This window comes from Phacochoerus africanus, chromosome 11, assembly GCF_016906955.1.
Source record: "Phacochoerus africanus isolate WHEZ1 chromosome 11, ROS_Pafr_v1, whole genome shotgun sequence".
Lineage (NCBI taxonomy): Eukaryota > Metazoa > Chordata > Mammalia > Artiodactyla > Suidae > Phacochoerus > Phacochoerus africanus.
In genome coordinates, this window is record NC_062554.1 from 129,541,892 (window position 1) to 129,556,267 (window position 14,376).

The 14,376-nt window shown below is 39.5% G+C and overlaps 1 protein-coding gene across 7 annotated transcripts in view; it reads right to left on the reverse strand.

Annotated features, from left to right (window-relative positions):
* RPS6KC1 (ribosomal protein S6 kinase C1) overlaps positions 1-14,376 on the reverse strand; it is a 183,661-nt gene that overhangs the window by 37,955 nt on the left and 131,330 nt on the right. For all 7 annotated transcript variants that reach the window (XM_047751827.1, XM_047751829.1, XM_047751828.1 and 4 more), the window contains 2 exons: positions 5,348-5,395; positions 3,991-4,123 (listed from right to left, as the gene is read on the reverse strand). In XM_047751827.1, the coding sequence (XP_047607783.1) occupies positions 3,991-4,123; positions 5,348-5,395 (181 nt within the window). The remainder of the gene's footprint in view (positions 1-3,990; positions 4,124-5,347; positions 5,396-14,376) is intronic.

A 14,376-nucleotide genomic window follows, 5' to 3' on the forward strand; every position in this document is an offset into this window, starting at 1 on the left:
CCCTCAACTTAGCAAATGGAAACCATTTTTTTAAGTTATTTGAGCCCCCAACCATGGAGTCACACAAGACAGAATGTCAATTCTATCTTCAAAATACATTCAGAATCTAACAACCATTTCTCACCACCTCCACCACTAACACTTTGTTCAAGCCACCATCAATTTCACCTGGATTGTTGCGACAACCTCCAAACTGGTATCCCTGCTTTTGCCTTTGTCTCCTGTATTCTGTTTTCCACCAAGGGACCACAGTGATCCCCACCTTGTCCCTCCTCTGCTCTACATCCCCCCAAAACTCCCTTCCTATTCAGAATAAATACCATGTTCTTAAAGGGGCGTATAAGACCACAATGGATCTGCCCCCCCTGTCGCCCCAACTCTTCCCATTCTGTTCCAGCCACACTGACCTCACTGTTTCTTATACAGCAAATGCGCTGTTGCCTCTCAGGCTATGTACTTGTTCTCTCTTGCCAAGACACTCTTCCTCCCATACCCACACCTGCTCCCTCTCTCACTTCCTTCAGGTCATTGGCCAAATGTCCCCTTCTTCGTAAGGTGACTGCTCTATATAAAATAGCAACCTCCTCCTGGCATGCCCTCGTATATATTTACCTATGTATCTGCTTCCTGTCTGTTCTGCCTTTATACTATAAGCTCCATGGGGGCAAGTCTGTTTTGTTCACTGCCATGTCTGCCTGTATCCCGGAAAGCACTCAATATATTTCTAACTGAATGAATTAAAAATGGAAAGAATATTAGTCCAAGAGACTCGTGTGAATCGTGAATAGTTCTTTTAGCAAAGGGAAGTTAAAGCTCAAATCACAAATATTCAAGCATTCATATTATGAAGAAAATAATTGTTCAGTGTTTACTTTTTACAGTAACAGCTATTCACGTATATGAAAGTGATGCTTTTATGATATATGCACAACCTTCTAATTCACAGAGGTGATAAAGAAAGTACCACTGACATGTAAAAAATAACACACTGTCCACTATCCAGTTTACTTGACTGCTCATGCCAAATCCAGGAAATTACGCTAGAGTCTTCTTTCCCTAATCTCAAACCCATCACAGGTCCCAGGGACTACCCTCAAAGCATCTCCACTAGTATCCCAGAAGGCCATGCCATCGTCATCTCTTCCCTAGACTACCTTTTTTTTTTTTTTTTAATGGCCACATCTGCGGCATATGGAAGTTCCCAGGCGAGGGATGGAATCTGAGCCACAGCTGCGACCTACACCACAGCTGTGGCAATGCCGGATCCTTAATCCACTGTGCCGGGCTGGGGACCAAATCTGTGCCGCCACAGAGACAATGCTGGATCATGAACCCAATGTGCCACAGCAGGAACTCTTTCCCTAGACTACTTTATTAGCCTTCTCACTGCTTCTCCTCTTGCCTTTCTATAATCATTCCACATACAACAGTCAGGGTGATTTTTTTTAATGTAAATCAGACCCCTCACTGCTTAAAATGTGCAGCTGTCTCCCAATGCACATGAATAAAAGCCAAAATTCTTACCTTGCTCCTGCCTGCTTCTCCAATAGCCTTGCGTACCAGTACTGCCCTCCCCTGCTAGACTTCAACTGAATGGTCTCTTTTCTTGTTCATCAATCATTCCAAGCTTGTTTGGCCTTTGATTTCTTACACTGATCACTATTCCTAGAAAGGGCCTCCCCTTTACATCCAAATGGTTATTTCGTCATTCAGAACTCCTCTTAAATGTCACCTTCTTAAAGTGGGCTTCCTTGACAAACTAGTCTAGATAGCCCCCAGTTATTCTTTTTTTTTTTTGGTCTTTTTGCTATTTCTTTGGGCCACTCCCTCGGCATATGGAGGTTCCCAGGCTAGGGGTCGAGTCGGAGCTGTAGCCACCAGCCTACTCCAGAGCCACAGCAACGCGGGATCCAAGCCGCGTCTGCAACCTACACCACAGCTCACGGCAACGCCGGATTGTCAACCCACTGAGCAAGGGCAGGGACTGAACCCCCAACCTCATGGTTCCTAGTCGGATTCGTTAAGCACTGCCCCACGACCGGTAACTTCCCCCAGTTATCCTTGATTAGATCTCTCTGTGTTAAACATCAGTAGAGTCCCTATTATTCGCCACATTATCACGCTTTTGTTTTTCTGTTTGTCTCTCCACAAGAATGTAAATTTCGAAAGGTCAGACTCTTTTCCTGTCTTGTTCAGTGAAAAGTGAGCCTAACAGATAGTACATGCTCAATAAACTTCCTGAATATTAAATGAATTCAAAGCCCCTATTTACACTATAATTTCTTTGTATTACAAAATCTTTTTAAAATTAAACAATAAACAAATGAACAGTCAAAAGAGATCTCCCCACCCCCAGTTTAAATAATCCAGGACAAATTCTATGGTCATGTGACCATTCAAAGTCAGGCATGGGTAACAATAAAGGAAAGGAGACTTGGTAAAGATAATCTAAAACACTAGAAAATTTGAAAGCCACATGTCTATGGCTGTAAGGCAGATTTTAAAGATTTTCGATAGCAGTAAAGTAAAATCAGTTGAAATACCAGCTTTAGAGGGCGTGTGAGAGGAGGTGAGAAGACGGCACAAGAACAAAGTGAAGTATGTGGAGAAGGAAGAGGAAGAACAGGAGGAGGAAGCTGCAAATAGCAGAGGTAAACTAGGATTGAAAATTTGCCACAGATAATCTCCAACGTGAATAATCCACAGCGGGTAATAGAATATTGACTATAATTACATTCCTCCTACTGACCTTGTTCTAAATTATTATGGAGTATTACGATGCGAGTTACTTTGTTCCACACCAGAGGTGGCTGTACTTCGCTATCAGATGACATGACCTCTAATTCAATAATGTCTGTAATGCACTGGCATCCTCAGATAAAAGCTGTCTATAATGTCTGAACAAAGGTGAATTAGTTATCCAGTTCACACACGCAATTAACTCTCTTAATACCTGAGAGACCAGGGAGCCCCTTCTGAATTTCCTAGTCAATACTGCAGATGGAGGTCTTCCCTCCATCTGCAGTCATCTTGTGCTATACTTCATAAGAAACAATATTAATAGTTTATTGCCCCCGTCAAAATCTTATATTAGTTATCATAAGAGACCTCATTCCACAAAGCAATGACTCATTTTCCTGGGAAAATGCATTAAATTCAAATGTTCTGCCTATTATTAAAGCACAAGAGTTCTTTACTCTCAGCAATGTAAAAACAATAACAACTCCTTCATGAAATACGGAAAATAATTTAATTTTTTTTTACTATTTAAAGAGCACCTCTCAAAAGCCAAAAGGCAATATTTATTATGTGGATTTATGTTTATATGCTGTGTTCATTCTAAATAAAAGACTATTTAAATTCAAGCGTTAAAGGGCAAAAACAAACCAAAACATCCCATATTTTCTTGCCACCTGTTCCCTTCACTAAGGGCTGAAATTTCATAAATAGTTTGAAGGCAGAGCACCGTGTCTCTGCTTTGTACCCATATGTGATGCCAATGGCTGTATTCGTAAAAACCCAGATCAGAATAACTCGGTAATGTCAAATGTTACGCAAATACCTACGCCTTCTAAAAAAGGAGGTAATTAATGAATTCTTGAGGGGATGCTTTTCATTCTGTCATCTGACATTAATGTGTCTTTACAGCAGAGAGCAAGAGAAATTTCTAAAATAAAACCCAGTTCTCTTAGCACATACTCACGGTACAGTCCTCATCATATTGGCCCAATTCTAGGAGTGAGTAGTCAGGTCTATCTCAGAATGTCCCTAGAGCGCCCATGACACCTGCTGCTCGCCTGGGCTTTCATTCTCCCTCCCAACTCCAAGCAGGGAGTGGAGCAGAGAGGAAGAAGGAAACGGTTTCTTCTATGTGCTTCATATGTCTTATCCACTCAAGTAAACGGCAGAGGCAAGAAGGACATTATAGAAACTGAACTGCTAAGGAGGTGACATTCCTCACTCTATAAACAATTTAAACTACAAACCAACCTTCTGCGTGCTGCAGCACTAGAAACACCGACTCCTCAGAAATGATGTACTTGTGCAGACACACCATGTTGGGCACACAGCGGGGGATGATGGTCTTTCTGTTCCCGCTGTATTCACTGCTTTTCCTTAGACCCTGACAGAGAACAAAAAGGTCAGTTGTACCCTCAGTTGCCTTTGGAGCCTGCTGTGCTCTGTGTTTATCAACCAAACTAATCTATCCGAGTTACTCTGGGCTTCAGAGAAACCACTCATCTGCTGCTCTATGCCCCTCAGTCCCTGGAGGCTCCGCTGATGGCATCTGGCGTGAATCCAAAGAACGGAAGATGCCACAAAGCTGCCATTAAAATCAATTACGTGGGTCAGTGTTTTTATTAGAGATGCTCTCAAACTAAGTCATCAGGATGACACACAGTTGTTTCTCTATGACCTTTTCCTAAGTTTTATTTTACTTCTGTGTATCTTTAAAGCAGTAGTCATCAGGAGATCAATTCAAATGCCTGAGACACCAAAGGTATTCCCAGATTAGACAGGTAATTTTAAAGTTCTATTTCAAAAAAGTACAATGATCATTTTAAGTTTTCTCTAAAGGAACAAGGTGTGTGTAGTTTCTGGTGCCATACCCCGGTTTAAAAATCTGGGGTAATGTCAGTGATAAAGTACACTCATAAAAAGAAATTTATTCCAGTACATGTCAATGTGACCTACTGCCATGCTGATACATAAAAGTATCAGAAAAAAGAAAACTAATCTGAAATTCATTAATTCTGAATGCTGCGGAAATGCTTAAATTAGGATATTTTTAGAATATGTACTATCACAATTCACTTCAAATACAATTTTGAAATTACAAAATCCAGGGGCTTTTCTTTCCTTATTCATTTAATTACATATTGAGTTACATAGGGAATCAACATTGAATTTAGACAAAAGGCAGGGCCGGGGTTATAAATAACACTTTCCCACATACCTGTAACAAAGACTTTAAGGCAAAATTTCAGCTCTTAAGAACTGTAATTATAATCAAAGGTGTGATTGTGTGTGGTCTTCACAAATTATAAAAAAATGTATTAGAGATGTATTTAAATCACACACTATACAATTAAACAGCATGAAATGAGTCTTCACTTTACCCAAATTATTTTCTCCATACTCTATAACCTAAGACTCGATATATGCTACATTTACCATCTGTGATGGAAGGATACAGATGTAAAATAAATACAGATCACTGCAAACATAAAAGACACCCAAACACCCAGAAAAAAATTAAACATTTTCTTTTGGAAAATACTTAATAATTTGAAAGTAAATTTGAAAATAAATTTCTAAATTCATTAAACATACAAATTCTACTTACTTTCAAAATGAATGTCTGCTCTGTCCTTGTGTCCATTACAAGTAAAACCTACATAAAAGACATGAGCAATCATTTATTTACAATGTAACGAAACATTAACTCATAGCTTTTTATTTTTTATTTATTTATTTTTTGTCTTTTTGCTATTTCTTGGGCCGCTCTCGTGGCATATGGAGGTTCCCAGGCTAGGGGTCCAATCGGAGCTGTAGCCGCCGGCCTACGCCAGAGCCACAGCAATGCGGGATCCGAGCCGTGTCTGTGACCTACACCACAGCTCGCGGCAATGCCGGATCCTTAACCCACTGAGCAAGGCCAGGGATCGAACCCGCAACCTCATGGTTCCTAGTCGGATTCGTTAACCACTGCGCCACGATGGGAACTCCAACTCATAGCTTTTTAAAACTATACTTTAAAGGTCTGGGGAAAACTGCTGAAATTGACTCTGCCAAAATTGTTAATTTATGAATAGATTTTTTTTTTTAAGGCACCAAATCACAGAATTAAAATAGTCTTAAGGTAGTTTTCCTTTCTAAAAATGCCATGTTTTAGAAATACTACTATGCATTCCTAGACTTATTTTAAGACATAATTCTTGGAGTTCCCAGTGTGGCGCAGTGGGTTAAGAATCTGACTGAAGGAGCTTGGGTCACTGTGGAAGTGTGGGTTCAATCCCCGGTCCAGTGCAGTAGGTTAAAGAATCCTCCTTGCCACAATTGTGGTATAGGTCACAGCCGCAGCTCAGAATTGATCCCTGACCCAAGAACTTCTACATGCTTCAGATATGGCCATAAAAATAAATAAATAAATAAATAACTTTCTTAAAAGGGGAAAAAAAAATTTTTTTTGGGGGGGGGGGTCTTTTTAGGGCCACACCAGCAGCATATGGAAGTTCCTGGGCTAAGGATCAAATCGGAGCTGTAGCTGCCAGCCACAGCCACAGCCACAGCAATGCCAGATCTGAGCCACATGTGCTATACCACAGCTCACAGCAATGCCGGATCCTTAACCCAGGGAGCGAGGTCAGGGATCAAACCTGCAATCTCATGGATACTAGTCTGGTTCATAATCACTGTGCCACAATAGGAACGCCAAAAAATTATTTTAGAAAAAGAATTTTTCCTCATGAAACATATATGTCAAGAAAAAAAATTTTTTTTTCTTCCTAAAACTTGCTACAATGTGATCTCAATAACTCAAGCTCCAACCCAAGGCACACTTTTGGTGCTGCTTCGCCATCCTGGACTCATCCTTTACTCCTCATTTTCCATCAGCAAAATCCTGCCAGATTTATCTTCAAAACTATCTAGAATCTGAACTCACCTCACCACTTCCACAGCTGTCACCCTGAATGAAACACTTACCTGGATTATAACAATGACCTCCCAGTAGATTTCTCTGGTTCCATCTTTGCTGCCCTACAATCTATCATCAAAATAACAGCTGGGTTTTCTTTTTAAAGTATAAGTTATATCATGTTGCTTCTCTCATTTAGAGAAAAAGCATATTCTAAAAAATGACCTCAAGACCCTCCATAATTTCACAGTGTCCCCTCAAACCACCCACTCCCCCCAACCCATCTTGACGAAAAGAGTGAACAGAGGGAATTCTCCTACCACATTAATATTTATATTGATAGTTTTTATTTTATAAATATATTTAATATTTATATTATATACTTTATGTTATGTTATTAATCTTTTATCATTTTGGAGACACTGTAACAGAAGTTGGCAAAGTTTTCCTATAAAAAGTAAATAGAATATAAATATTTTAGGCTTTGCAGGCACACCCAGTCTTTGCTGTAGCTGTTCAATTCTGCTGTTATAGTGTAAAGGCAGCCACAGTCTGAAATGGGTCATAGCAAGAGAACTTGAATCACAGAAATCTGAAAATACTGTACACAGGGCTTTTTCTTCCACCACTTAAAAAGAATTGGGAATCACAGGTAAAAGAAGAAGTCAAGCTTGGGAAAATCAAAGAATAGTGAGAAGAATCAGGGGAGTTAAGATAAGGAACCAGTTGAAGACCTGATGAATTTGATGTAACAGTGAAAACTTCATCTTTGACCCCTCTTCTGAGTGCTTGACCTATACTATTTAACTCCATTTAATTTCAACTGAATATTCCCATAAATACCTCCTAAACTCATCCGTTCTTCTTCCCAAAGCTCTCTTGCTACTAAAAATAAAACAAAACCCTGTTTCTCCTCTTACAGTATTAACACCACCCATGTAACCCCCAAATCAAAAACCTTCCTGAGTCACTGATTTCTCCCATCCCCACCTTCAAAACCAGCGGCCAAGTCTAGTCAATTCTACCTCCTAAGTATTTCTCTTATACACCCTCTACTCTCTTTTGCTTACCATGTTTTCAGTGCTTACGATGTTCTATGGTTTAGTCATGTGTATTCATTGTTAATTCTTTCAATTACTCAGTAAGCTAATTTTACCATTCCCATTCTATACATGAAGATAGTAAAGCTTCATCTGCAGAAGCTATAATGGTAGATAATCATAGTACTTACCATTGTGAGAATTTTAGTGAGACAATCTTTAAAAGTGCTTGCTATAGCCAATTATTATTATTGCTATCACTGTTATTGCCTCTTCTCCCTTAAATGTTCACCCAGCTCCTTAATAAGTAAGTACTCATCTTTCTATATTCAGCTCAAATGTCACTGACTCTTTTCTTCCTTTGTTCTCCCACTATAAGCCTCCTCAATCTGGTTTTTTTTGTTGTTGTTGTTTTGTTTTTTTTATTATTTGTCTATATCCCAACCAGATTTTAAGCTTTTTATCAGCATGTTGTAAGCAGGGCAATAGTCGCCAAAGATGTTCATACCTTAATCTCTAGAACTTGTGAATATATTATGTTACTGGCAAAAAGGCCTCTGCAGATGTAATCAGGGTACAGACCTTGAAACAGACTACCTTGGATTATCTGCCTGGACTCAGTCAAACCACATGAACCCTTAGAGAACTGTCTCTGGCCAGACAGAAGGGAAAATCTGAGTGATGCAAAGTGTGAAAGGGATGTGTTGTTGCTGGCTCTAAGATATAGATGTCCACAAGGAAGCACTGGAGAGAGGCCTCTAGGAGCTCAGAGGAAGCATGAGAAGGAGAAGGTAGCTTCTGGGAACAAAGATCAACCCTTGGATGAAAGGCAGTAACCACAGTCCTACAACCACAAAGAAAAGAAATCGGCTAACAACTTCAATGAGCCTGAAAGTGGATTTTCCCCCACAGTGTGCAAGAAAAAATGTAGCCCTGCCAGCACCACGATTTTAGCCCAGTGCAATCCATGTCAGACTTCTGATCCAAAGACCTTTGACATAATAAATTTAGTTCTTTTAAGCTGCTAAATTTGTAGTAATTTGTAATGCAGCAATAGAAAACTAGTACAAAGCAGAAACTGTCTTTCCTCCAACATGTAACCTGTAAATGTTCAATAAATGTATGTGAATGAATTCAGGTGTAAAAGTTTAGAAGGCAGACAACAATATGGGAACGGATCTTAGAAAATAAGTCAAGACTAAAGATGTACAGTATCTGAGCATTATCCATAAAGATAACAGCTAGGACATAAGAATGCACCATGAAATGCTTACTTTATACTAGGCGCTGTGATGAGGTTTAAAGAATTAAATCACATAATGCATTCAACAACCCAGTGAGGCAGGTTTACTTTATTATTGGAGTATAACTATATAATTGATTTACAATGTTGTACCAATTTCAGCTGTACAGCAAAGTGCCTTGGCCATACATATGTGTATATTCTTTTTTTAAAAATATTATTTTCCATTATGGCCTATCCCAGGAGACTGGATATAGTTCCCTGTGCTATACAGTAAGACCTTGATGTTTATCTATTCTAAAACTAATGGTTTGCATCTACTAGCCCCAAATTCCCAATCCATCCCACTTCCTCTCTCCTCCCTCTTGGCAACCACAAGTCTGTACATTATGTCTGAGAGTCTTTCTGTTTTGTAGGTAGGTTCATTTGTGCCCTATTTTAGATTCCGCACATAAGTGATATCATGTGGTATCTGCCTTTCTCATCCTGACTTACTTCACTATGATAATCTCCAGTTGCATCCATGTTGCTGCTAATGACATTATTTCGTTCTTTTTTTATGGCTCCGTGAAGTAGGTTTACTTTTATTAACGATTTTTTTTTTCGTCTTTTTGCCTTTTCTAGGGCCACTCCTGCAGCATATGGAGGTTCCCAGGGTAGGGGTCTAATCAGAGCCATAGCCACCAGCCTACACCAGAGCCACAGCAACGCAACATCCGAGCCATGTCCGCAACCTACACCACAACTCATGGCAACGCCAGATCCTTAACCCACTGAGCAAGGCCAGGGATCGAACCCACAACCTCATGGTTCCCATTCGGATTCGTTAACCACTGAGCCACGATGGGAACTCCCTTTATTAATGAATGTTACAAATGAGGAAACAACATAAAACTGTTAACCTGCCTAGACTCACAAAGATAAGATGTGCTAGAGGTGAAATTTAAACCCTAGCAATATGGCTCCAGGGTTCTTCCTCTTTAACAGCTAAACTATACTGTTTATGTCTACATATACATAGCTGGAATACTGAGGCTATGTAAGAAAACCACCACCAAAAGTATGGTGAGAAATGTACCCTCAAAATCCAGAAAATGCAGTGGGTTCAACTGTCAGGAAAAGAGAACACTTAAAATAAGAGTAATCATCTGTGCCAAATAACAAACAAAAAGCCTTCAAGAATGGGGAGTAAGAAAAGACTGCTGCCTAAGGCAGTTAGGAAGTTACTGCTAACTTTCAACACTGCATTATGCAGTGAACTGGTGGAAAGAGAAGCCAACTGCTCTAAATTAATACTGGGTGATAAGAAGATGGAGGCTAATATATACATCTGCCCAAAGAGAAGTACATCAGAAGAGGGAAAAACACAAAATGAAAGCGTGAGCAGGATCATCAGGCTTAAACTATTTTCAGATTGGGTAGACCCATTTTCCTGTAATTTCCCCTTGAGCTATAGTCACCACAAGTCTCGAATCTCCAAGGCATGGAAATACATTCAAAGAACCTGAAACTTGACAGTTAAATTAACACATCAAGAGTGAAAGGATTAAAAAGAATGAAATACCAGCATTTTTTGCAACATGGATGGACCTAGAAACTATCATGCTAAGTGAAGTCAGCTGTACAATGAGACACCAACATCCAATGCTTTCACTGACATGTGGAATCTGAAAAAAGGACAGACTGAACTTCTTTGCAGAACAGATGCTAACTCACAGACATTGAAAAACTTATGGTCTCAGGAAGAGACAGTTTGGGGGGTGGGGGGATGTGCCTGGGCTGTGGGATGGAAATCCTGTGAAATCAGATTGTTATGATCATTATACAATTACAGATGTGATAAATTCATTTGAGTAATAAAAAATTAAAAAAAAAACAAAAAAAGGCATTTCATCAATTAAAAAAAAAGTGAAAGGGAGGCACCTCTATAAAGGAGGGCTCTCAAATATTTACTGAGACTGTGAAGACATTCGGCGCTTAAATATCCTTTGTTTTCACAGGAAGTTGTAACTCTTAAGCCACTCACCAGATGCCAACCCTATTTAAATAATTGCATCTATATGAAATAGAAAATGTTTCACTAGGTAAAAGTGAAGGAGGCTGTACACAGGGAAAGAACCTTTCCCTACCAGAAGCCTCTTAATCAACTGAACAGAACACACCTGAATAAATCAGGCGTGCTCTCTCTCTGCTGGTCTTACTTAGCCATGAAGCATGAAGTGGATCAGATAAAAAGGCCAAATTAAGATCGATAAACATGCCTGAGAAGTGCTGCTTTGTTTACATTTACTTTTTTCTCCTACCAAGTTTGTTTGCAACTAGACAATGTTCACATTGAGGCAATAAACACAAGAACATATGTGATTTTTTTTAAATGTGCCCTTTGACTGTCAATTTCTCCCAAACAGGTGTTGGCTAAATGATTATAAATTGGCCTCTGGATACACCTCTTCAACTGAGCCGTACAGGGCTGGTGATAATATAATTAGACCTAAAAACATCAGGCTGGTGAATGCTTTCCATCTGTTTGGCAATAATGTTTAGTTAACAATAGTCTTTAAAAGAAGCACCTTCAACTTCAGTTCTTAAAGTTATTTATAGAGCCATTCTTAACACACCAGCACTCCTGCTAACAAGAGCTTTAGCCACTTGGAAATTATTTGCCATACGGCTGTATACAAAGAGAAACGACTGCATTTAACATCTGTATCTTTCCAAATTTACATGCTTCGACCTCATTTAGAGTCATTTCTTAATGAACAGTGCTATGGTGCTGCATTAATATTATAGTTGCATGCACAAAGATCATAAGGAGCCAAACATTTTTTTAATGCCAACAGTAGGCCAATCTGTAATGAAGCTGTCAGCATAAAGGACAAAATAATAGCTTCTTTAACCCTCAAACAGAATTTGTTCATTTGTGAACTAGAACACGTCAATTTAAAAACTGCTCATGGGTTTGCTCACCTTTATAAAGACAAAAATCTAATTTGGTACTAATTTGATACAATTGTCTTTCCAATAAAAAGGCTCCTGAAACCATCTTTTATTTCCTGATAAAACAAGTACTATAACTAAAACTGCCATGAAATCATTATCTTGGCTAGCATACCTTATCGAGAGAAGACAATTAATGTATTTTTCCCTTTCATTTTTCACACTTACTTATCAGCACTATATTAGCATATGGTCTAACAGGAGAGATTACTCCATCTCTGCCCATGGTAATGTATAGAAGGACTGCTCCTAGCTGGGGGAAGGGTGGGGAGAGGGAGGGGAGAAGCAGGAAGCTTATCCCTAAGGATTAGCCTCAACTGTTCTTCCATTCCACCAGCAAAATGAGACTTGCCTACTCTTCTTTCACAACAGTAGAAGGAAAAGCTCCAACTGATTATAACAGGTCTGGGTCTTTCTGCTAACTAGAATGGGGAAGGCCCAGTATTTAACCAGGTACCACCTCTAGATAGGAGGTGGTAGGATAGGAGATAGGAGAGGTGCAGGAGTTTATCAAAGTATCAGGTGATTATTATTTAAACACATGAAAAATATATTTGGAGAAAATAAATGAAAACTATATTTGGAGAAAAGAGATAAACAGCAATAAAGACACAATGATTGTGGTAACGTGTGGAGAGTTCCCTTCAGCGAGGATTACATGGCACCCATTTTTGAATTTCTTTAGATACTTAATTTAAATGTTGACATTCAGGAGTTCCCGTTGTAGCTCAGCAAAAATTAATCTGACCAGCATCCATGAGGACGCAGGTTCGACCCCTGGCCTCACTCAGTAGGTTAAGGATCTGGTGTTGCTGTGAGCTGTGGTGTGGGTCGCAGATGTGGCTCGGATCTGGCATTGCTGTGGCTGTGGTGCAGGCTGGCAGCTGGAGCTCTGATTCGATCCCTAGCCTGGGAACTCCATAATGCCATGGGTGCAGCCCTTAAAGAAAAAAAAAAAAAGATAAATGTTGACATTCAAAGTCTGTTAAGTCTCTAAAATTACCTTCAACTCCAATCCCTTTAAAGAAAAGGATTGTCTGGGTAATTTGAGGGACTATCTATATTTACTTTGGTGCCAATCACATCACAGGACTCCAGAACAATTAATAAAAGGTTTTGTAACGTTCAAGAAAAGCCTACAGAGATAGTCATACTGGACAAAACTCAGCCTTTCCCTTAATGGTGTTGAAGTACTATTTGTGTTGGCTAGATATAATCCAAATAAATGGACTTCAATTGTGCAAGTTATGCTACTGGGAATTCACACATAAAATAAACATACCAGAAAAGAATGGGATCAACATAATAAAGAAGTCAGAGGAAACAGAGAAACCCAATTCTTCAAACTAGACAGTTTTTCTCAACATAGTTCCAGATACATAAGATTATACTCACTCTACTCTCTTTTTAAAAACAATCCACACTTCACGGAGAACAGACTTGCAGTTGCCAAGAGGGCGGGGGAAGGGATGGGATGGACTGGGAGTTTTGGGTTAGTAGATGCAAACTGTTGCATTTGGAGCAGATAGGCAATGAGATCCTGCTGTAGAGCACCAGGAACTATATCTAGTCACTTGTGAGGGAACAGGATAGAGGATAATGAGAAAAATAATATATATATATGAGACTGGGTCACTGCTGGAAGCAGAAATTGACAGAACACTGTAAATCAACTATAATAAAAAATGATTTAAAAAAAAAATAGTCCAGGAGTCCCCGTCATGGCGCAGTGGTTAACGAATCCGACTGGGAACCATGAGGTTGAAGGTTCGTTCCCAGGCCTCGCTCAGTGGGTTAAGGATCCGGCGTTGCCGTGAGCTGTGGTGTAGGTTGCAGATGCGGCTCAGATCCCGCGTTGCTGTGGCTCTGGCGTAGGCTGGTGGCTACAGCTCCGATTAGACCCCCCAGCCTGGGAACCTCCATATGCCATGGGAGCGGCCTCTGAAAAGGCAAAAAGATAAAAAAAAAAACAAAAAAACAACAAAAAAAACCAGTCCACACTTGACCATTATTTGATGCATTATTAACTAAACTCATCTTGACAGCATTATAGAAGCTGGTAATGTTGTTATTCTTCTGTAGAAATGTTTTTGAAGCACTAAACCTCTGCTTTCCTTGTCAATACCACATGATGATAATCAAATGCCATTTATATCTATTGCTAAAACTCATCTGACTTTATATGCTTCGAACATTCAACATTTCTACTGTTAACTATTAATTCCATATCTTATTCTCATGAGATTTACCTTATAAAAATTCAACTACCAGAAAACAAAGAGTACTAGGTGGCCTTTAATAGTAACAATTCCCACCACTGAGGTCTAACTTTCTCTTTCTTTGACATCAGAAGGCTAGCAATGTGCCCTGTACCATTGCCCAGCAACTCCCAAAGCAAAAGACACTGAGCCTACCACTTCTGTCCATGAGAAGCTGCAGCCTCAAGAGCATCAGCA